This window comes from Arachis ipaensis, chromosome B4 (genome assembly GCF_059453495.1).
Source record: "Arachis ipaensis isolate K30076 ecotype BB chromosome B4, ASM5945349v1, whole genome shotgun sequence".
Classification (NCBI taxonomy): domain Eukaryota; kingdom Viridiplantae; phylum Streptophyta; class Magnoliopsida; order Fabales; family Fabaceae; genus Arachis; species Arachis ipaensis.
Window position 1 is genome coordinate 144192071 of NC_142439.1, and position 22122 is coordinate 144214192.

Sequence of the window (22122 nt, forward strand, 5' to 3'; positions counted from 1 at the left end):
AGGATGCACACAAAGCAGAAGCAAATTTGCATGAAACATACATATCAGTGCAGTCTTTCTGCCACAAGTTTTGTAATACATTCCAGAAGCAAGCCACAACACATGGAACCAATAGTAAAAAAATTATTAATCTATACAACAGTTCATCAATCATAGGATACAGATAGAATACAACAAATTCTGGTTTAAAACTTCAATTTCGGAAGCAAAGGAGCAAAGGATGATCCTCTTTCATCACTTGACTGCAAATAGAATACAAAAAATTGTTAGCAGAAATGATCATGAAGATAATGTAATAGCAAATAACTCCAACTTTTCTTTTAAATTAATTTAGTTAAGGAAAAGCTAAAAGAAAAGATATTTTGAGAGTGACAATCTTACATTGTATTTATTCGTTTAGAGTTCAGGCTTATAAGCTCAGTTCAAAAATACAATGGATGGCACATGCTGAACCTTATGGTAGTCCTCTCCATCAGTGGCAAGCCTAGTCTTGAATGATTTAGGCATCCACCTGATCTCTATCTCCCGGAGACCAGAAACAAATTTCAGTCCATCAGGAACAGTCTTTAACTTGTTACAGTCAGATATGCCTAATCGATAAAGATTTGGCATGGCTTGATTCTCCACTGTCCACTCTTCCAAATTAGGCAAGCCGCGAAGTACTAAAGATTTCAGTTGAGGAAAACCATTTTGTGAGCATGCCATTTTCTTTCCAATGAACATTTCCCATCCATTCAGGAACTTGAGGTTAGGAAGCTTCTCCAGTGTTACCATTGGATCTTCCATAAGTCTAGAACCCCACAGAGTTAACTTTGCAAGGTGTGGAGGAAATAGGCTTGCTTCCGGCAGCCTCTCAACACGTCCTTCTATCTTCAGTTTCCTGAGGGAAGGACATCCTAGCACCAACTTTTCAAGATTAACTGCCTTATCTGGGAACGACAGCATATCAGTCCTCAAGGACAATGATTCAAGGCATTCCAATCTTTCATTAGGGGGATTGAAAATCTCACAGAACTGCTCAAAGTACCTTGGATCATTTAGTACCAATTTTCTAAGTTTTTTCAACTTTAACAGATCTTTTACATTGCATTTGCTAGCAGGAAAATTGACTAATGTCTGTAAGTTGGTCAGATGTTCCAGCTGCAGTTGGTTATCATCATTGCCACACCAGCTGGGAAGATATAAATGTCTCAACCTCTTCAACTTCGATATAACATTTGGAATTTCTACAGTTGAATCCCAGCTCACTTTGCTGACAGTTTGCAAATTCAGGGTCTGCAAATTCTCCAAATTTCCCAACGAAGACGGCAGTATCTGTATGCGAGTTCTTTTTAGGCTCAGAAACTTCAGCCATATCAAGTTTCCCACTTCTTTAGGCAAGGACTGTCCCTTTTGCCCTTTAATACCTTCAAGGTCTAAAACTCTGAGAAATTTGAACTTAGCAAACAGAACTTTGATTATAGGCCAATCATTCAATCTACATTTCTTTTCATGAAAGTAGAGAAGAGATCTGAGGCGATAATTCACTAGCTCATCATGTGGAATCAACTGATCAACTTGCTGATCCAAGAACACTGCAAGTCTTCGAACTCCACCAGTTTTTCTTGCATCAGAAAGACTAGATGAAGAAGCAGAATTAGTGGTACTATTTTGTTGCACTCCACCAATGATGTAGAGAAATTGTTCCTTGGTGGCCTTTGACAAACACAAATCACGCATTAAATCATGTAGCCGACAGGTTTTAATTGTCCCTGTAGACCCCATCTGACCAACTTGAACCATGCAACGACTGATTAAGTTACCAAGGTAGCGTTCGGCGACATCCTCCATAGTCTCACCCCTTTCAGTCTCATACTGAGATGAGACAACACCTTCTGCTACCCACAACTGAATTAGCTTGTTTGTTGGTATCTCAGAGTCTTCAGGGAATTGGCTTAAGTAGAGAAAACATGGTTTCAGGTGATAAGGTAAGTCATTGTAACTTAAATCCAACACCTCAGCTAATCTTGATTGCCTTTCAAGTTCCTCTCCTTTTATTAGGTAGGAAACTATATATTTATGTATTGTTTCCCACTCACTGACTGTGTCTTTCGTCGCCAAGAGCCCTCCAAGCACGATGATTGCCAAAGGCAGACCAGCACATTTCACAACCATTTCCTTGCCTAATCTCTTGAAGTCATTGTAAACTGGGAACTCTGCAAAAGTCATACTCTTACACTCAATAAACATGAGGATGCTACTTAAAACATGCATACTTGATACTTCTACTTAAAAAGGAACATGTAAAGTTCCTACACATGCCATCTACGTAAAAGGTATGCAGAACCTACATTTTTTAAGCATAAAATCGTTCATTGTTAAGACATATTCTCAAAAGAAAACGGGCCATACCCTTTGATGCATCTAATTATGATTAAAAAAAAAAAAAAACAATGGTCTAATGTCAACAATTGAACAAAATAAATTCAGAAACTATGCATAAGTTTAGTGTCAAGTGCAGATTAAGTCCTAAGTCCTGACAAAGCATGTAAGGAGTACTAATTAATTTATGCACCAAGCTAAATGAACATGATGAAATAATGAAACAAGCAAAACAGACAAGAGCAAGAGGATAAATATTATCCTATTAGGTACCTGAATCGTTGTTTTGTGGAAAAGCTTTCTTTTGAAACAATGCCCAACTTGCTTCTTCATTCAGGCACTTTGGCTCATGAAGCAAGCCTTTACTATCTACATGCAGAGCAATGCCTTTATTGCGCGATGTGAAAACTATCTTACTCCTTGTGTTTTCCAAAGGAAAGGCATGCTTCATTTTGTCCCAATCCCCATTGCTCCATATGTCATCAAGGATGATCAAACATTTCTTATCTTGCTGAACTTTGTACAGCTTCTTTGCTAATTCCTCGTCCCTCAATTTCATGATCTCATCCCTCTCCTCTTTGGTAGGAGAAGTAAGCTTAATCAAAATTCCTTCCCAAACTTCTCTTTTCTTGCATTGCTGAGATATATAAATCCATGCAAAACCATCAAAGTGGCGCCTAATGGCATTATGATAGTAAACTTTTTTGGCAAGTGTTGTTTTACCAAGACCACCCATCCCACAAATGAAAACTGTTCTAGAATGCTGATCTTGATTCAACAACCATTCAACCACCTGTGCTATGTCCTCCTCCAAGCCTACAATGAACTCTTCAACTATATGAGAATAAGACCATCTTAGTTCCTTTTGATTCTCAAACTCGATGCGCAATTTTTCTCTGTCTCTTTCCTCTAAACCATAAGTTTGCAGGCTTCTTGTGAGATCAGATATTTTAGAGTTAATGGACATAATCTCAGACCCAACCTTGTGAAGATAGGTGCCTTTGTAGAGAGGATTCTTTGTTCCAACATTGATTGCATAATTCTCAATCACATCCTCGGCATCATAAGCTAGTCTTCTGATCTCTAATATCCGATCCTGGATTCTCTCATCTTGATCTTGCCTTCTCTCAGCATCTTTTAGGAAGCATTGCATCCTCCTCAGTTCAGTCTGCAATTTTTCGACATTGCTTTTAACACCACGCAACAAGTTGGCCTCTTCAACAAGTAGGTCGTTAAGCCTTTCAATTGCGAAGGACACAACCGCCTCAACCATTATAACAACTCTGTTTCCTTCAGTTACACACAAATACTTCTCATTAGCCACAAATCAGATCTGAATTGGAGGCATAAAACATAATTAGGCCTTAACTTTCTGTCAATTAGATTTTGAAGAACAAATAGTTGTGATTCAAATACACAAATTTCTGGCTACCTAGAAAACATATCCTACTTATTTACCTAACTAACATTATCGAATAAATAAATAAATAACTATGCAGATGAAAATTTTCAAACTAAGAGAGCAAAGCGAAGGCTAAAAATGAAAGGGGTTTGTGAACTAGGTATTACCAGATTTACAAAGACTTATGTAGTTATATGTCTCATATGTTCATCCTATCCTATGCTTGTTCCAGGAACAACAAAAATAGTGAAATAATACATAGAGAAGCCAATTCAGAAAGCATGATATACAATACAAGTAGATTTAGAGATGACCTTGGTTTTGTTGAGAATAAGGAGCTGTGATTGTGAAGGCAGTGGTTCAGCAGTGATGGGGGTTGAGCATGTAAGTTTCCTCTTCCAAACTCTCTGTGAGCTGCGTGTAAGACTTGTTAGTTGACTTTGGTGCATGCTCATTGATTATCTGCTTCATTAGACTCAGTTATAAATTATTATTATTATTATATTACATACTTTTTGTTTGTATAGATTCTTATCTAGATATAAGTTTTAACAATTTATGTTTAGGAACTTCAAAGTTGCTAATGAACTTGTACAATTGTTTCTCATATTGATTTATATATAGGAAAAGTATAGAGGGCCAGCAACTTTATCAAATTCTGGCCAACATGTAACCAGCAAAGAAGAATGAGTCATTGGATGAAATTTTACACTAATCTCACATCATTAAAAGTTTCATTGATGGCTATTTGAGGACTATAAATCTTAAAAGTTGCTACTCCCTAGCATTCCTCTTATATATAATCGTATTTTACTTTTCATCCATATTTATTTATTTATTACTATTACTATCTTGGTGATTTTGTATGTATATTTATAACTATTTTTTAACTAGCAATGCTAGGAGGCCAGCAACTTTTATAATTAGTAGCCATCAAATAGCCATTAATAATAATTTAATGGTGTGAGATTGGTGTGAGATTTTATCCAATAGCTCATATTTTTCTGCTGGTTATATGCTGGCCAAAATTCAATAAAATTGCTCACCCCTAAACTTTTCCTTTTTTAATTAAGTAACATAAATTTATCCACGTCAAATTACTTATTTTTAACCAATTATATTTTGAAAACAAGTTACATATTTCTTTCTCAAATTCCGTCAGCTATTCTCTTTCTTACAGCAAAGTTACAGACGCTCTTGAACAAGAGAGTTCAGCACAATAAGTGGAACAAGAATAACAATAAATAAATAAAAAGTTAAAAAAAATTATAAAAAAATTCATCAATTATTTTTTGTGCTCTTCTTTTTTATAGTGTACTCCTGATTTTGTATTACTAATTTTGTACTTGTAAAAACATCTTTTTTTTTCTTCTCTCCACCTGCACAATCTCGTTGAAGTCTCCTATAAAAACTGACATAACTCTGCAATACAACTTAATTTTCCCTACACAGCAAATTTCTCTTCTCTTGTATGAACTCCATACACCACAGAAAGCATAATTGAAATAATTTTTAGTAAGACTCCTTCAATACACAACCAAAACTTTCCTAGCTCAGGATTCGGTGGTCCAAGTAGAAAATATGTTTTTGGAGTTTTTTTATCAATTGCTACGTAGTCTTTGAACTAATTTTAATTACAAATTAACTCCATATATTTTATTTAATTATAAAAATAGTTTTTTATTTTATAAATTATTATTTTATCAATTATCTATTATATTTATTAACAATCAAATACAAAAATAACAACCAATTATATCCTCCATTCATCCTAATAATTCCAATTGATTAAAAAATTAATTTTGATCTCGTTACGTTCGTCCATGGCTTCAAAATCGTGTTTCCTTGAAATTCAATCGATTGGTTTACACTATATCACAAAACAATCGATTGAAAGTTGTAAGGTAGAATGGTAAAAAACTTAAACCAATCGATTGTTTATACTTTCCAATCGAATGAATGCCTCAAAACAATCGATTGTTGTTGTTACTCAATTGATTGAATTCACGAAAACAACAAGGATTTGCCAAATACAATCGATTGGAAAGTGATGACATTGAAGTTTTAGCCAAATTCAATCGATTGGTAATGTAATCCAATCGATTGGAAGGTGATGAAGTTGAATGTTTTGCCAATTTCAATCGATTGGTAATGGAATATCCATCTACTCAATCAATTGGTAATGTTCTCATTTTTTAGAATTCTGTAGGATTTTGCACAATTTATTCTATTCTACTTTCATAAATCACAAATAGGTTGTACAAATCCTCATTAATCCATTTTTTTTCAATCACCATGATCAGGATCTTATTATCTTCTTGCACCAATATCAATGTATTAACATAAGAACAATTTTTATCACTTAACTTAAATCATTGATCCTGTAGTTTGGTCTAGTTTGGACGAAGGAAATGTATTTCTACTAGTATTAATTAAATCCGTGATACTACATGACGAAATTAAAGCCATGGACGAACATAACGAGATCAAAGTTAATTTTTAATCAATTGAAATTATTAGGATGAATGGAGGATATAATTGGTTGTTATTTTTGTATTTGATTGTTAATAAATATAATAGATAATTGATAAAATAATAATTTATAAAATAAAAAATTATTTTTATAATTAAATAAAATATATAGAGTTAATTTGTAATTAAAATTAGTTCAAAGACTACGTAATAATTGATAAAAAAAACTCCAAAAACATGTTTTCTACTTGGACCACTAAGTGGTCCAAAAGTTCTTGGACCACCGAATCCTGTGCCAACTTTCCTTTATGACAACGACTCATTTTAAACATTATTTCATCCCAATATAACAGTAAACCACTTGAGGCACCCTCCGACTCAACATATTCTCATCCCGCAGATCACTCTCTCGAATTCTTATTACATCAAATTTCGTCACTACTCGCCACTTAATCTCAAACAAGCCCAACCTATTCAACTTAATTTTTTTCTTGAGGTTTTTGACCATGTTTAATTTTCCATCGCCCATTAACCTCCTACCATTCAAAGAACAAATTATTTTAATAAATTATTACACACCTTTTTTTTTGGTCTGCAGTGTCTTGCTTTCTCTTTCTGTTTTGCCAAATTTTCTTTTCTGAGCAATTTTTTCATTCTGTGCTTGGAGAATAGCTATAATATCATCTTCTTCATTGTATAAAATTGCACTTGATTCCAACGCTAGGTCCCAAGTTTTTCTATTTTAAAGCATCTGCTCCTCCAAAATATTATTTCTGTTTCCCTTACTTCCTTCATTCTTGTCCGAACCACCATCATCAACCACCCTCTTTCCAGCTACTTCTTCATCGTGTTCTGATAGCTCTCCCCTGTCTCTTTGTAAATGTTGTTCCCTTTGTGCCGAAACCCATGCCACTATTATTCACAATGTCATCCCTATCACGCGTTTCTTCATCAACGTCTTCTGCACCATCATCATCAACATACACACCCAACCCACCAGTCCCTCCATTCAAACCGCCGGGAGAGTAGCGGCTTGGTTTTCCGCCACCAACTCTTCCTCGATCTCACGACCCAACATAGGTGGCATCAAGGTTGTGCATTTTCCTTGCCATGTTGAACCTCCTTTGTCGTGGTCAGTCTTTAGCTTTTCTCCTTCAACATCGATTCGGTCTCCCTTGATCTTCTCTGCGCCGGTTTTCAGTGCAAGTTTTGCAGCTGCACACTTGTTGTAGACCCTTCTCTAGTGTGCCCATCCCTATCATAAAAATCGTGCTCTATTTCCATGAAGTCTGACTCAGATTCTAAATCCAACCCAACATCACCGAACCGGTTGATTGAGGAAGCCGAGTCTAAAGATCATTTTCTGTCTTTTTTGGACATCTTTGAATTGTTGGACCTAACACCAAACTTACAAAGAACCTTCTTTTTCTTATTCCTTTTGCCCCTCCTTTCTAATCCATTAAAGTTACCTTCATAAATCCATGTTACTGTATCTTCAAAATCAACTTCATAATTAATATGATCACATCCCACACAATCCGCTCTCCCTTCAATTCCTTCATAAGTTGGTTGATATGTTACTGTTTTTATCTTTTGTTTTGAATGATCATTAATCCACTCATTCAAAATAATTTCAGGAATTACCAACATGCCCTTATCTTCTCCATCTTTCCTCAACTCTCCCATCACCACATCGGCTGCTTGGTCGTTGAAAACCGCCGATTTTATAGCCCGTGCACTCCTTAAGCTCGTACCCACACACTCTCTTTCCGCAACTTCTTCGTTGTTCACAATTATAGTCACTTTTTTCACTAGCTTCTTCATAACAATTCAATCCAAAAGCCTCCCGTCTCACTTCTTTCACTAGCACATCGAATCTACTGATACCTATTGTGATATGGACCCATTCATTAATCATATCCATGATACAAGTATCAATTTACATTCGTCCAACACTAAGACTGCGTTTGTTTTTAGAGATAGGACAGAACATGACATTGAAACGGAGACAATAGGACGGAGACACTAAAAATTATCTTTTGTGTATTGTGTTTGGATACGATGGACAATACACTAATGTAATGTCTAGTATTATGTTTGGATACATATGGATAAGACTAAAATATTATATGAAATGACTAAAATAACCCTGTGATTCCAAATTTTCTACATCAATACAAATTAATTTAATAAAAAATAAGAGTACGTAGGAGTACAGACGAAACTTGAAAAAAATATTTGAAGAGGCAAAAAATTTTAATAAAAAAATATATTAGTATTTATATTAAAATAAAATTTATAAATATAATTATTTTATTTTAAAATTTATTATTAATATGTAGGAATACATATGGTTAAGATTAACAAAAAAAATAAATTTGAGTTTGATTAATAAAAAATTTTGTTTAAGTTAATAAGCCAAATTAATTTTAAATAAAAAATTAATTTAAAAAAATCCATTTTTACATGAAAAAACAATTAGTTTTTGCATATAAAAATCTATTTTTATTTAAAAAAAAACTAATTTTTTTATCTAAAAACTTATTTTTCTTTATAAAAAACTGATTTTTCTTTAAATTATATAAAATCAATTACAATTTATAAATTATTTTTTAACATTTTAAAAGATCAATTTTACTTTTGCTAATATTTATCTTTCAAAAGTTTTAAGATTAATTATTTTTGTTATTATTTTTATTACAAATCAAATAATATAATATAAGGTTAAAATGGTATTGAAGTAAAACGATAAAAAGAAAAAGAATTATCGATCCCCAATAAAAAATTCTACAGAAAGGAGAGAGTACTTAGAAAAGAAAGAGATAGGGGAAGAACAGGAAGAAAAAGTATCTCTAAACAACGCAATAGAAAAAATAAAAAGGGGTAATAGTGGAAAAAAAGGAAAACAAAATTTATAAAATTGTCCGTATCCACTCTTCCAAATCCCGTGTCTATCATTGTCCTTCGTGAAAGAGTGGACACAAAAGTATAAAAAACTGTCTCGGAGACAATATATCCACTGTCCATGTCTCTGCTTCCAAACACTTTTTAAACAAGTGTTGTCCATGTCTCCGTGTCCTGCCCCCGAAAACAAACGCTACCTAAAAGACATGCACGATTCTGTCACTTTGTCACAACCGACTACTTTCCCCATTGGCCTCCTAATATACTAAAGGTTTCTGCTGACCACGCATGTAACGGAAGAATTGCAAGAGACTATGCATTTTAAATGTATATGCTTCTTCCGCATTCAATATAGAATCAAAAGTCAAAAGAACTTTATATGCTCCCAGTTCCCATACTTTGACAACTTGAGGCAGGTTTTTTCCAATCATCTTTTTCAAGGAACTTAAATCAATTGCCTTCGTCGTACTGCCGACCAGACTTCTCTGTAGCCACTCCAGATTCTTTTTCACCACCGATACTTCCACTTTCTTTGTCCACCCATTTCCATGCGAGTCTGGCTCTTTTTGGTGCGTTGTTAGTTTCTCTACTTACTTTTGGTTATCTCCTTTCTAAGGTTGAGAATTTGTCTTGTTCTGACTATCACCTCGTTCCTGAACTGTCTTTCGGACCTTTGTCTCAGTTCGTCTATACTTCATTTCTCCCACGTACACAATCTTCCCTCTCAACCTCATACGATTCATTTTTGTTATAGCCTTCAGAGCTCCACCTTTCATTGTGTATCGGATGAACGCAAAAACATACATATTACCACCTTTTTGTTTTCGTGATACATAAATATCGTTAATGCGTCCAGTCCAATTAAACAGATGAAATAATTCATTCTTCGAAATATTTTCAGAGAGATTATCAACAAAGATGAAAAAAGACTTATTTTCCAACCGTTGATACTTTTCTCGATTCCAAATCTCGTAATATTTTACATATTCTCTAATTCTAACCTACTATATGTTTCCATCCTCTTTCTCATTCCTTCTCTCATCTCTCACTCCTCACTCCTCACTCCTCACTCCCAATACCCTCCTTTTCTAATTTTACTTTTTACTCATTCTAAAGAAAAAGCTACTTCGAGAAGAAATATATATATATATCAAATCTCTTTAATGTCTAATTTTCCACCGATACAGAGGCAACAAACAAGTCAAACTCATTGAACCCATACTTGCAGACGCTGTTGCAATGAAAATATGTGAACTCTTTTTACTCAATTATTGAACTTGAGAACCCTATCGGATAAAAAAGTTAGTTTAAGCATTATTAGAAGGGCTTCTCTGAGCTGGATCGGAGTAAGAGACTACAGCATCAAGGTATGTGAAGATTTGTTTCTGCATTTAATCCTCAGGTATTTCACTCTCCTTCCCTATATATTCGTTATAGAATTTGGCAACCACCTACTATTGCATTTATCAGATTATTTGATGAGCATTTATATATAAGTTAAATTTCCTAAATTAGTATCATTTTATTTAGACTAGTTTCACATATTCCTGGAGCCTAGCCTTTGCAGTTTGCAACCGACTCATGGTCATGAATCATGATGCTTTGACAGGTGTATGAAATTAGAATAACGATGATATTGAAATGTTTGGGGTTTTGTGGTTGGAAGAAGAAGGAAAGTTCATCATCAAAGAGAAAGTATAAAACAGTAATAGAAGAGCTATGCCATCAATTTTGCATGGAAGATATTAGAAAAGCAACCAACAACTTTGACAAAAAACTTCTCATTCTACAAGACGACTCTTATTGTAGCGTGTACAAAGGCTGTCTCGAGTATAACGGTACAACTGAATATACAATTGCAGTAAAACCCGGGCGCGATACCATCCGTTCATATATGGTGAAGGAAATTGAGGTGCTATGTCAGCTTCGTCACCCAAATATAATCTCACTTATAGGCTTCTGCGACAATGAAAATGAAATGATTGTTGTGTACGAGTACATGGCCAATGGATCACTTGGTGATTACTTGAGTAAAAGGAAGAAGGAACCGCTATCATGGAACAAGAGACTAGAGATCTGCATCGGAGCAGCACGTGCTCTACACTACCTTCACGCTGGAGCCAAGCGTACTATCTTTCATCGCTTCATACAACCCGCTAACATTCTATTGGATGAGAATATGGTACCCAAACTCACAAATTTTGAAACTTCCTTGCAAGGACCACTCTCTACCTCCAAGCCAAAACCAATTATAGATATTATTCGGGGTAATTTAATTTATTTTTTTTCTATTAAGTTATCAACACTTCCTTATTAAGAGTAAAGGATTGGATTGGATCATTTTTAAACATGTGTAACATATTAACATATTACTCTCTAAATAATTAAACACTAGTTTCACTTATAGGTACAATTGGATACATTCCCGATGAAGTGCTTACACTTGGCATCTATACTGATAAATGTGATGTTTACTCCTTTGGTAAAGTTCTACTAGATGTGATATGCGGCACAAAGGACGAGGATTTGATGAACAAGATCAATATGTTAGCAAGCCTACACTTTGGGGAGAAGACGAATGAATATTTGGAACATTTCCCCCCAAGCAAGCTCTTATGTTCGTGGATTCCTATGGAGGAGATGGTTGATCCAGATCTTAACGGAAAGATTGCTCCCGAGTGTTGGGATGCAGTAATGAGTATTGCTCAAAGATGCATAGACTATGAAGCAGATGAGCGACCAACAATGGGTGAAGTAGAGTTGTTGCTTGAGAGTGCTCTCTCATTGCAGCAACAATCTGATATAACACACTCTTCTGCTGTTCATTACACCTTATCCTCCACCACCTATATTCATATGCAACCATCAATTTGTATTCATGCCAATAACATAGAGGACATGCTAAACCATCAATTTCCCCTGCCTGATATTAGAGAAATGACCAATAATTTCGATGACGATTATGGAATAATGGGAAAAGGTAGTTTTGGGGAAATGTACCGAGGTCGTGTCAGACTTAATGGTGTAACAGATAATTACTACTATTGGATCGCAATAAAGAAGATGGATTGGCCATCAATTTGTGATTCTGGGATGCAGTTCAACTTCAGGAAAGAAATTGAGAAAATCTGTGTGCTTCGCCATCCAAATTTGGTGTCTCTTTTAGGATTCTGTGATGATGATGATGATGATAATGATGATGATGATGATCTTGATGATTCTGTTGACAATGATAATGATGATGATGCCAAGATACTTGTATCCGAGTTCATACAGAATGGAAGTCTACTTTATAACCTGCATGATAGTCATCGGAATAAGAAAGCTCTGACATGGAAGAAACGACTGCAAATATGCATTGGAGTAGCACAAGGACTACACTACCTTCACACAGCATCCATTTTTCACCGTAACATTAAACTTACTAACATCCTTTTGGATCGCGCTATGGTGCCTAAACTCTCAGATTTTGGGTTTCCCTGGTCAAACCCAATACATGCAGGTAATTATTTAGCTTGTACTTGTAAGAGAAACCAAATAATTCTTACCAATTCAAGGACTTGCAGGTTATTATGCTGCTCCTGAATGGTCTGAAGGTCATGAATTCACAGATAAGTGTGATGTTTACTCTTTTGGTATAGTTCTACTACAAGTAGTATTCACGAGCAAGCTACCGCTTATTGAGGGGGAGAGTGATCCGATTCTCAAGGGTAAGATTGCACCACAGTGCTGGGAAGTTTTCTTAGACATCACACAACGGTGTTTGAAATTTGAAGCAAATGAGAGACCAACCATGAATGAAGTTATAAGTCAACTTGAGCATGCTCTGGCACTACAAGAGGAAGCAGATGCCAACACTAGTGATGAATACAACTTATTATCAATGACCTTTGATGATGATGTTTTATTAGGAAGAGCCTTATGTTAGCATTATTTTCGGAAATTGTATTTTGTTGGTTCATTTATTTAATATGTTTATTCAAGATTTATGTGTAAACTTGTTGACCAATGAAAAAAGCATGAATACTAGCTCATAATATTATCTGTTATCTGAGTTTTAAAAATAAGTACCTGGTATGATCGTTGAAAATAGAAAAAGATGTAAAACATTGAACAAACATGATACTGAGATATGACCACAAAGCATATCAGTGTTATGAGTTTTCTATATAACTAGAGTGAGATTTCCACAATATACGGATAGATAAATTAATTATACTATATGGTGTATTTTAATAAATGTTATATTATTTAAACATTGATTAGATAATATGTAAATTAAGTTAAATTTGGAGTGTTTTATATTAAAAATATTTTGTAGAATATTTATTTGATAATTTGTATATAATTTTATATAATTATTCAAATAAAATGTAATACAAATTGAAATATAATTTATTGTTTTGAGAATTTAAATTTTTTATTTTTTAAAAAAACATAAATTTTTTTATTTTAGAGTTGTACAAAATTATATTTTTATTTGTTGTTTTTATTTTTATTTGTTTTAGTTGTCATAATTTATCTTTTTCTATCGTATTTTTTGGTTTGCAAATAATTAAAGAAAAAGTTGAAAAAAAATGAATGAAAATGAAAAACACAAAAAATGTAATATAAAATTAAAAATTAATTTTATAATCATGATATATTGGTATGAGAGATTAAAAAATGAAGGATAGTAAGAGTCTTAATATATATAAATTGTAGAATTTGAATATTTATAAATAAATTTTTTTATAATTATTATTATGACATTTTTAATGTACATGTTTATTGCATTTAATTAGTATTTTATGTTTTAATTGAATAATAATAGATAATTTATTTTTTAATCTTTACTAAAGGATGATTAGTTAATTCTCATCTTTTACCAAATTATTAGAATTGCTGAGGCGACATTATTAATAAGGAAAAGATGAAAATTGGTTTATATGTTATAAATAAATAGATATTGAAACCCGTTGGATTTTTTTTTTTATCTATCATCTTGAATTTTTACATATTATGAATATAGTTTTGGTTTATATGTAATAAATATAGGTTTGGATTTAAACAAAACTCAAACCTATATGAAACTGAATTTGCAAATTTTAGTGTGAGAGAGATGTTTAATATATTAACTGATTTTTACCAGAATATCTATATTTGCAGTACTGAAAAACAAATGCGTAAATATTTGTTTGCTAAAAGAGGCTATTTTTTTTTTATATTGGATTGTTATTGATGTTTTTGTTAATATTATAATGTTTTAGTGTAATACAATTAATATGAGATAAAAAAAAACTGTCAGTAACTATTTTAAATAAGACAAAAAATTAAAAAAAGTAAACAGAAATGTGAATCACGATTTCAAATAGGATAAAAAGAAATAAAAATCGTGAGTCACGATTTTAATTTTTTAATTTAAAAAAATTGTGATTTATAAAATCTTGAATAACGATTTCTTTTGTTATACAAATAATAAGTACACACCCGTTTCAAGTTATATCAACGTATTCCACAACTTCATTCATAGTATAAAAATAATTAGCGGCTAAAAGAGATTGAAAGATTAAACTTAACAAAATGGAGGTGGCAAACCTGCAATTGCCACTACAAACAACTTTTTGACTCAATTATTAGCACAAAGCTGAACTTTAATTTTTTTAGCTCAATTATTCTGCAATCTGCCAGGGAAGGAAGTATAGCTAACCTTAGAAGGGCTCTGAGCATAACATTACAGCATCAAAGTAGAAAGGTCTGAATAGTTGCTTCTGCATTCATCTTCACATATAGAAAACCTACATCTTCACATATAGTTGCTTCTACTCCTTTATATTATTATTATTATTTAGACTTGTCTCACATCAGTTGAAACATATGAACAACCTACATGTATGTGCATGTGAACCATGAAAAGGAGGAGATCAGAAAAATTCCTGTTATATTTTGAGATCATAGCTATATTCTATTGACATCATCATCAAAATTTTCTGTATATATAATTCTATCAACTCCATTCTAATTAATTACTTAATATTGTTTCAATAAACTTTGTTACTTTCTATCTGTTATTGCAAACTAAGTTACTGCCTATACAGTACAGAAGGCATTTCAATATCACTCAAAACACAGCACAAATGGGTTTTCTATCTGGTTTTTCTTGCTGCTTCCAATCTTCTTCTGGTGATAGAGGAACACGTATCTTAGAAGAACAACCATCATCCATTATAAGTGAACTCTGCCGTCAGTTTTCACTTTCAGAGATGCAATCAGCGACAAATAACTTCCATAATTCTTTGAAAGTTGGAAAAGGCTCCTTTGGCAATGTCTACAAAGGTTATCTGGAAAACAGTTCTACACCAGTTGCCATCAAACGGTGCTGGGAGGATTCAGTTGTTGGTCTTTCCTGATTGAAGAATGAGGTTGTCCTGCTTTCTCAGCTGCAACACCCCAATCTCATCTCCTTAGTTGGATTCTGCATTGAAGGAACCGAGTTGGTTCTTGTATATGATTACATGTCTAATGGTTCCATTCGTGATCATCTTCATCGTGGGAACATCGATCCACTTACATGGAAGAGGAGGCTTCAAATTTGCATAGGAGTGGCGCGTGCACTGCACTATCTTCACACAGGAGCCAAGTACACTATTATCCACCGGAACATTAAAACACGTCTCATTCTTTTGGATAGTAACTGGGAACCAAAAGTTTCAAGCCTATTAATATCCAAAAGGAGAGCACTTAGTACTTCAAAGTCATTGACAAGGGTGGAGTCAGATGTGAAGGGAACATTGGGGTATCTTGATCCGGAATATTACAACACAAGTATGTTGACTGAAAAATCAGATGTATTTTCATTTTGCATAGTTCTATTAGAAGTTGTGAGTGCAAAGCCGGCGCACGAGATTAACAGAGAATACTTTCAAGGTTTTAATAAGTCACTGAGGTCATCTGCAAATGAAATTGTTGATCCAATTCTTAAGTCTAAGATTGATCCAGATTGTTGGAAAACATTTGTTGACATCACTAAGAGATGTTTGCTTATGGAGGGAAGGGAGAGGCCAGACATGGGAGAAGTGGAGGTGGAACTTGAACGTGCACGAAAATTGCAAGAGGAAGCTGATGCCAAGAATTAACTGCTATAATTCTGGTAAAAAATATGACTTCCTTAGTTGAGTGGTTTGTCTGAATTTTCAGAAGATATGTTTGGCAGATGTAGTTCTAAAGTCAATCACTTCTTTCAATCCCATTGTCACTGAAGTAGCTGTTCATGTTGCAGATTAAGAAACAGAAAACAGGAGTTGAAGTTTGTACTTATGTTAGTTTCATGTAACTATATGTGCTCTTATCTTATCCCATAATTTCATTTTTCCAAGTAAATCCTTGCAAATATAGACCAATGAAGATTTAAGGTGAAAGTTACTTGGGTATTTATGTCTAAGGAAAACAGCAACAGTTTAAGTGGATTTTGAAAAAGTAAATAAATAAATAAATAAAAATGTAATTACAAGAAAACTTGTCGGAATGTCCTGTTCCATTCTCATTTTTTACTAGGAGAGTTCACACCCAACCCATAATAAGTGAAGAAAATGACAGTAGCACAATTGCAGTCAATCAAGGGAATCATAATGGAATTGGAAACCAAACAAAAGAACTCAACTTTTTAGATCTCTTATTATATAAGAATCTAACGAGATAAGGAACTACCTTAGAAGAACCATTGAGATGGAGTAGTAGATTACTGATTACAACAACTGAGAATGTTCTCAAATTTTGTCTCTGCTTTCATCTTCAGCAGATGAGTACTCAGGTACTTGACTTTTCCTATTTAAAAAAAATCGAAACTTTTGATATCGGTTCACAACTTTTGGTTCATGCTTCTCAAGTGTATAAGCTTTCCTGTTTCAAAGAAGACAAGCTCAACCAAGAAGCACTCTCCAACGGTTATAGAATTGTTATGCCATCAATTTTCCCTGGAAGATCTTAAAAGATCAACCAACAACTTCAACCAGAAATTAATAGTTGGAAAAGGAGGTTTTAGCACTGCATACAAAGGATGTCTCAAACACAATGGTGGATCAGAGCATACAATTTCTAGTATAAAATATATGTTGAAATACAAAATACATATTAAAAATAAATTAAATAACACATATCAAACATACATAATAGCTAATTTAGTGACTAATTTTTTATATATATATAATATTTTTGTTATTCTTAATACAACACACATTTATGACAAAATTGAATAAACACCCAATCCGATCATTGTCCATTCCAAAATAGGATAAAACAATTCCTGTCGAAAAAATATGAAGGAAATTGAGTTCATGAAGGAAATTGAGTTGCTATGCCAGCTTCATCATCCTAATTTGATCTCTCTTGTAGGATTTTGCAACCATGAAAAGTAAAAGATTATTGTGCAATGGCTCTCTTCATGATCACCTATACAATAAGGACAAGACACCACTATCATGGCAGAAAAGGCTAGAGATATGTATAGGAATCGCGCGTGGACTACACTACCTTCATGCTGGAGCCAAGCGTTCTATCTTTCATTGTGACATAAAACCTAGTAACATTCTTTTGGATAGCAATATGGTGCCTAAGCTCTCAGACTTTGGGCTTTCATTGCAGGGACCACTATCTACTTCCAAGCCAAAACCAATTGCAGTAGACTATGTTACAGGTAATTGATTTATTTATTCAATTTTATAAGCTTACTTCAAAGAATGTAATTAAATAATTCAAATAATAGTCTCACTTGTAGGTACATTTGGATACTTAGCCCCTGAGTGTTTCCAACGCCTGACTGTTACAGATAAATGTGACGTTTACTCCTTTGGTATGGTTCTACTTGTAATGGTATGCATGAAGGAGAAGGATTTGTTTCTTAACAAGGCCAACATGTTAGGTAACCAACATTTGGAGGGGAAGAGTGAAATCAAATACTTAGAGAAGTTCATTGATGATCAAGTTCAACCATGGAATGTAATAGCCTTTATGCAGCAATTCCCAATCGAAGAGATCATTGATCCAACCCTCGGGAAAGATTGCACCAGAGTTTACATGTTAAATCATAATGTGTTTTCATCTTGACAAATTAACAATTAGTTTACATGTTAGATCTTATAATGATGTGTGATATTCTGTGTAGACATGATAACTCAACTAAGGCAATATTGAATGAAGATAAAGCAGATAATATAAGTGATTCAATTTAACTACAGGAAACTCTATCTGCACTTTCAAATGTTCCAGTTTTTCACATTCATAGTTGGAAGGGAAATCATACTTTAAAGCAAAAGCAAAATAAAACAAAATTCTGTAGAAGCTTCTTCCAGCTGAACTTGCCAATCCTACACTTTATTTACAACATAATTAAGTGTCTCTGATGTTCAGTCATTCGCTCCTAGTTCTCTTTCCTTGTTTGACATCCCCCTTCTGATTCTGATGGCCTACAGAAAAGATAACCACTGCATTAGACGGGAAAAAAGAAATAACTTAAAAACCCTTGCCACAAGACTAGGCTATAGGAAGCAAGACAGGGAACAATGATTCCCTAAGCATTGATAAATTCAAACAATAGCCAAACCCCGCATCTGATTGCAACTTGATGCATAATGCATCTTGCTATGTACTTTTAATTAATCACAAAGCAACTAAAACTATGAGGAATAACATGGTGCAATGCATAGGAGAATAGTTACATACCATTTTTCTTCTTCTTATCCATATCCTTATCCTTAATCTCAGTAGGGAGTGGTGCGAGACTCTCTGTGTATACAGTGTAGCTTCTGCTGGACAACCTGTGAGGATAATCAACATATTTGTGTTGGAGGAGCTCTCCTTTGGCATTATATTTTGCAAACCTTAGGCGGGTACCCAAAACTAAATCTAGTGCAACAATGTCACTACCATTGGATAAGTATAGAGGCACAGTCTTACGAGAAATCTGATAGAAAGTCCAAGAGGACTGCACTTTGTATTGTTTCATCACCCATATGTTAGTTTTATCGCATTCATAAGAATACAAGGCCAGGCACCCTCCGAGTAGGACGAGATGAGTGGGAATGAGATAACCCATCACTTGTTCAGGCATAGATATGGTTGAGAAATTCCTTTCATTCAAATCAAATATAAGAATACTAGAATCTCTAACTCTAAGAGTGCAAGACGACCAATGAATAGCGCCATTCAAGAAGAACCCACGAGATTCCCAGTTGCTCCTACCCAAGGGTTTGGAGAGTGCAAAATCAAGATTAGTCGATGAATTGGTTCTCAAAGACAAGCAATCAAAGTGGTCTTGGCCATTCTTATCCTGAGAAGCTACAAAAACTAAGTAGTCATCCTGTGAAGCATCGTAACCAAATCCATACAAAGACGGACTAACGGGATTACTACGAGAAGCAATGTGAGAGTAGGATACTCTTTTGCTGGATCCAGTCACTGGATTCCATACGACAAAAAAATGCGGGGCTCGGTGTGAGAGAACAAGCCCTCTGCAGGAGCACATAACTTCAAAAGCATAATGTGTTTTCATCTTGAAAGGGAGAGATACCTCTTTTGCTGCAGTAGCACAATTGTAGTCGTGAAATGCTGCGTCAATGTCAACGGAGCAAGCCTTGGTGTAGTTACTTATGAAGAGGCATACATGGGTGGGTGCGGCAGGGAGGTGAAGATGCGATTCCGCAAAGTGTGGATCGGAAATTAGAGTGTTCCAAAGCTTCGAAACGCACTTGAGGCGACCGAGTTGTTTGAGCGGAACCCTAAGTAAGATTCTGTGAATCAGATCAAGAGGGAGAATATCGTGAATGCTCTTGCTCTTGTGATTCTCATTCTGCTGCTGTTGCTTCTTCTTCTCCATGGTCGATTGCTGTTTTGGTTTGTTCCCTGTTGTGTGCTTCTGCTTCTTCTTATCCATGCTTGGAATGGAAGGCAGTGCTTTCCGCAATTCACTCAGCCCCGGGATTTGAAATTGCGTTCAAAACAGAAAACCGAGGTCCAAGGGAAGGGAAGAGTCACTTTTGAATTGGATATTGAAAAAAATACTTATTTTTTAATTATTTTTTTAAATTATTACAAAACCTTTTTCTTGGGAGAGTATATATTTGAGAATTTGAATATAATTTATTGTTTTGAGAATTTGAATATAATTTATTGTTTTGAGAATTTGAATTTTTTTTAAAAAAAAAGACCTAAATTTTTTATATTAGATTTGTACAAAATTATATTTTTATTTTTTATTTTTATTTTTATATTTGTTTTAGTTGTCATATTTTATCTTTTTTTATGGTATTTTTGGTTTGCAAATAATTTAAGAAAAAGTTAAAAAATAAATAAAAATAAAAAACATGAAAAATATAATATAAAATTATGAATTAATTTTATAATCATGATATATTGGTATGAGAGATTAAAAAATGAAGGATAGTAAAAATCATAACATGTATAAGTTATAGAATTTGAATATTTATAAATGAAATTTTTTATAATTATTATTATGACACTTTTAATGTACATGTTTATTGCATTTAATTAGTATTTTATGTTTTAATTATATAATATAGGATAGAGCTTTTTTTATTTTTTTAAAATTTTTTACTAAAAAATGATCGGTTAATTCTTATCTTTTGTCAAATTATTAAAATTACTAATATGACATTATTAGTAAAAAAAAGATAACTTATATGTAGAGAAAATTGATTTATATGTTATAAACAAATAGATATTGAATACTCGTTGGATTTTTATTTTTTTCCTATTATCTTGAATTTTTACATGTTATGAATATAGTTTTGGTTTATATGTTATAAATAGATATGTATTGGTTTTTATGTTATAATTTATAAATATAGTTTTGGAGTTAAACAAAACTCAAACCTATATGAAACTGAATTTGCAAATTTTAATGGGAAGGGGATGTTAAATATATTAACTGACTTTTACCAGGTTATCTATATTTGTTTAAAACGAATGCATAAATATTTGTTTGCTAAAAGAGGTTAATTTTTTTTATATTGAATTGTTATTGGTGTTTTTGTTAATATTATAATATTTTAGTATAATACAATGATATAAGATAAAAAGAAATTATTAGTAACGATTTTAAATAAGACAAAAAAATAAAAGAAAGTAAACAGAAATTGTGAATCATGATTTTTTATAGGATAAAAAAAGTTACAAAATCGCAAGTCACGATTTTAATTTTTTTATTTTTAAAATTGTAATCTATTTATCTATTTATAATATATAAAAGCTGATACCAACTTTTTTCACAATGAGTTTAAGCCATCTTTTCTCTGCTAATGATGCCACATCAGCAATTTTGATGATTTGGCAAAAGATGAAAATCAACCGATCACCATTTAGTAAAATGTTTTAGAAAAATTAAAACAAAAAACTCTTATCTATTATTATTCAATTAAAATGTCAAGTGCTAATTAAATGCAATAAACATACATTAAAAGTGTCATAATAATAATAATTATAAAAAATTTCAGTTACAAATATTTAAATTCTACAACATATTCAAATTCTACAATTTATACATATTAAGACTCCTACTACTCTTTATTTCTTAATCTCTCATACCAATTGTCAAAAATTTTTTAAATTTAAAATATTTTTATATATTTTTCATTCTCATTCATTCATTTTTTTTTAATTATTTACAAATAAAAAATTAATGAAAAGACAAAGTGTAGCAATTAATGCAAATCGAAAAATAAAAAAAAATGAAGATACAATTTTGTATAACTTTAATATAAATAACTTATGTATTTTTTTAAAATAAATAAATTCAAAATCTTAAAATATACTATATAGGTTAAATAATTTACCCCTCCGTGCATTGCGCGGGTCTCACCCTAATTTAAAATACACCTATTTCAACTCATCTCAACGCATTATATCAACGTATTATACAACTTCATCCTTCGCATAAAAACATAACTAGCGGCTAAAAGAGATTGAAAGACTAAAGTTAACAAAATGGAGGT

The 22122-nt window shown here is 33.0% G+C and overlaps 3 protein-coding genes and 2 pseudogenes across 13 annotated transcripts; 3 read left to right on the forward strand and 2 right to left on the reverse strand.

The window, feature by feature from the left end:
• Positions 1-17: 17 nt before the first annotated feature.
• LOC107635438 (putative disease resistance protein At1g50180) lies at positions 18-4247 on the reverse strand. Of its 4 annotated transcripts, none has more exons than XM_088483325.1 (4): positions 4078-4247; positions 2635-3694; positions 382-2195; positions 18-242 (listed from the first exon to the last, which is right to left on the reverse strand). In XM_088483325.1, exons 2-3 carry the CDS (start codon positions 3632-3634, stop codon positions 418-420), a joined length of 2778 nt encoding a protein of 925 aa, XP_088339451.1. In that variant the 5' UTR covers positions 3635-3694; positions 4078-4247; the 3' UTR covers positions 18-242; positions 382-417. The 4 variants fall into 4 exon arrangements, with proteins under 4 accessions (XP_088339451.1, XP_088339452.1, XP_088339450.1 ...); XM_088483326.1 differs by having other exon boundaries at positions 2635-3644; positions 4078-4235; XM_088483324.1 differs by having other exon boundaries at positions 2635-3651; positions 4078-4232.
• A 6061-nt stretch (positions 4248-10308) lies between these two features.
• Positions 10309-13173, forward strand: LOC107635445 (uncharacterized). Of its 7 annotated transcripts, none has more exons than XM_016338921.3 (4): positions 10309-10506; positions 10749-11406; positions 11547-12641; positions 12706-13173. In XM_016338921.3, the coding sequence occupies exons 2-4, from the start codon at positions 10770-10772 to the stop codon at positions 13065-13067; spliced, it is 2094 nt and encodes a 697-aa protein (XP_016194407.1). In that variant the 5' UTR covers positions 10309-10506; positions 10749-10769; the 3' UTR covers positions 13068-13173. The 7 variants fall into 7 exon arrangements, with proteins under 7 accessions (XP_016194407.1, XP_016194405.1, XP_088341786.1 ...); XM_016338919.3 differs by having other exon boundaries at positions 10317-10541; XM_088485660.1 differs by having other exon boundaries at positions 10323-10541; positions 11535-12641.
• A 1565-nt stretch (positions 13174-14738) lies between these two features.
• On the forward strand, positions 14739-16485 carry LOC107635447 (receptor-like protein kinase ANXUR2 pseudogene; annotated as a pseudogene). The gene is made up of 2 exons (XR_015881268.1): positions 14739-14873; positions 15222-16485. The product of XR_015881268.1 is annotated as a receptor-like protein kinase ANXUR2 pseudogene (transcript).
• A 507-nt stretch (positions 16486-16992) lies between these two features.
• Positions 16993-18220, forward strand: LOC107637342 (putative receptor-like protein kinase At5g39000; annotated as a pseudogene).
• Positions 18221-18303: 83 nt separating this feature from the next.
• LOC107635446 (F-box/kelch-repeat protein At3g23880-like) lies at positions 18304-20144 on the reverse strand. The gene is made up of 2 exons (XM_016338922.3): positions 18836-20144; positions 18304-18579 (listed from the first exon to the last, which is right to left on the reverse strand). The coding sequence occupies exons 1-2, from the start codon at positions 20043-20045 to the stop codon at positions 18524-18526; spliced, it is 1266 nt and encodes a 421-aa protein (XP_016194408.1). The 5' UTR covers positions 20046-20144; the 3' UTR covers positions 18304-18523.
• Between the last annotated feature and the right edge of the window lie 1978 nt (positions 20145-22122).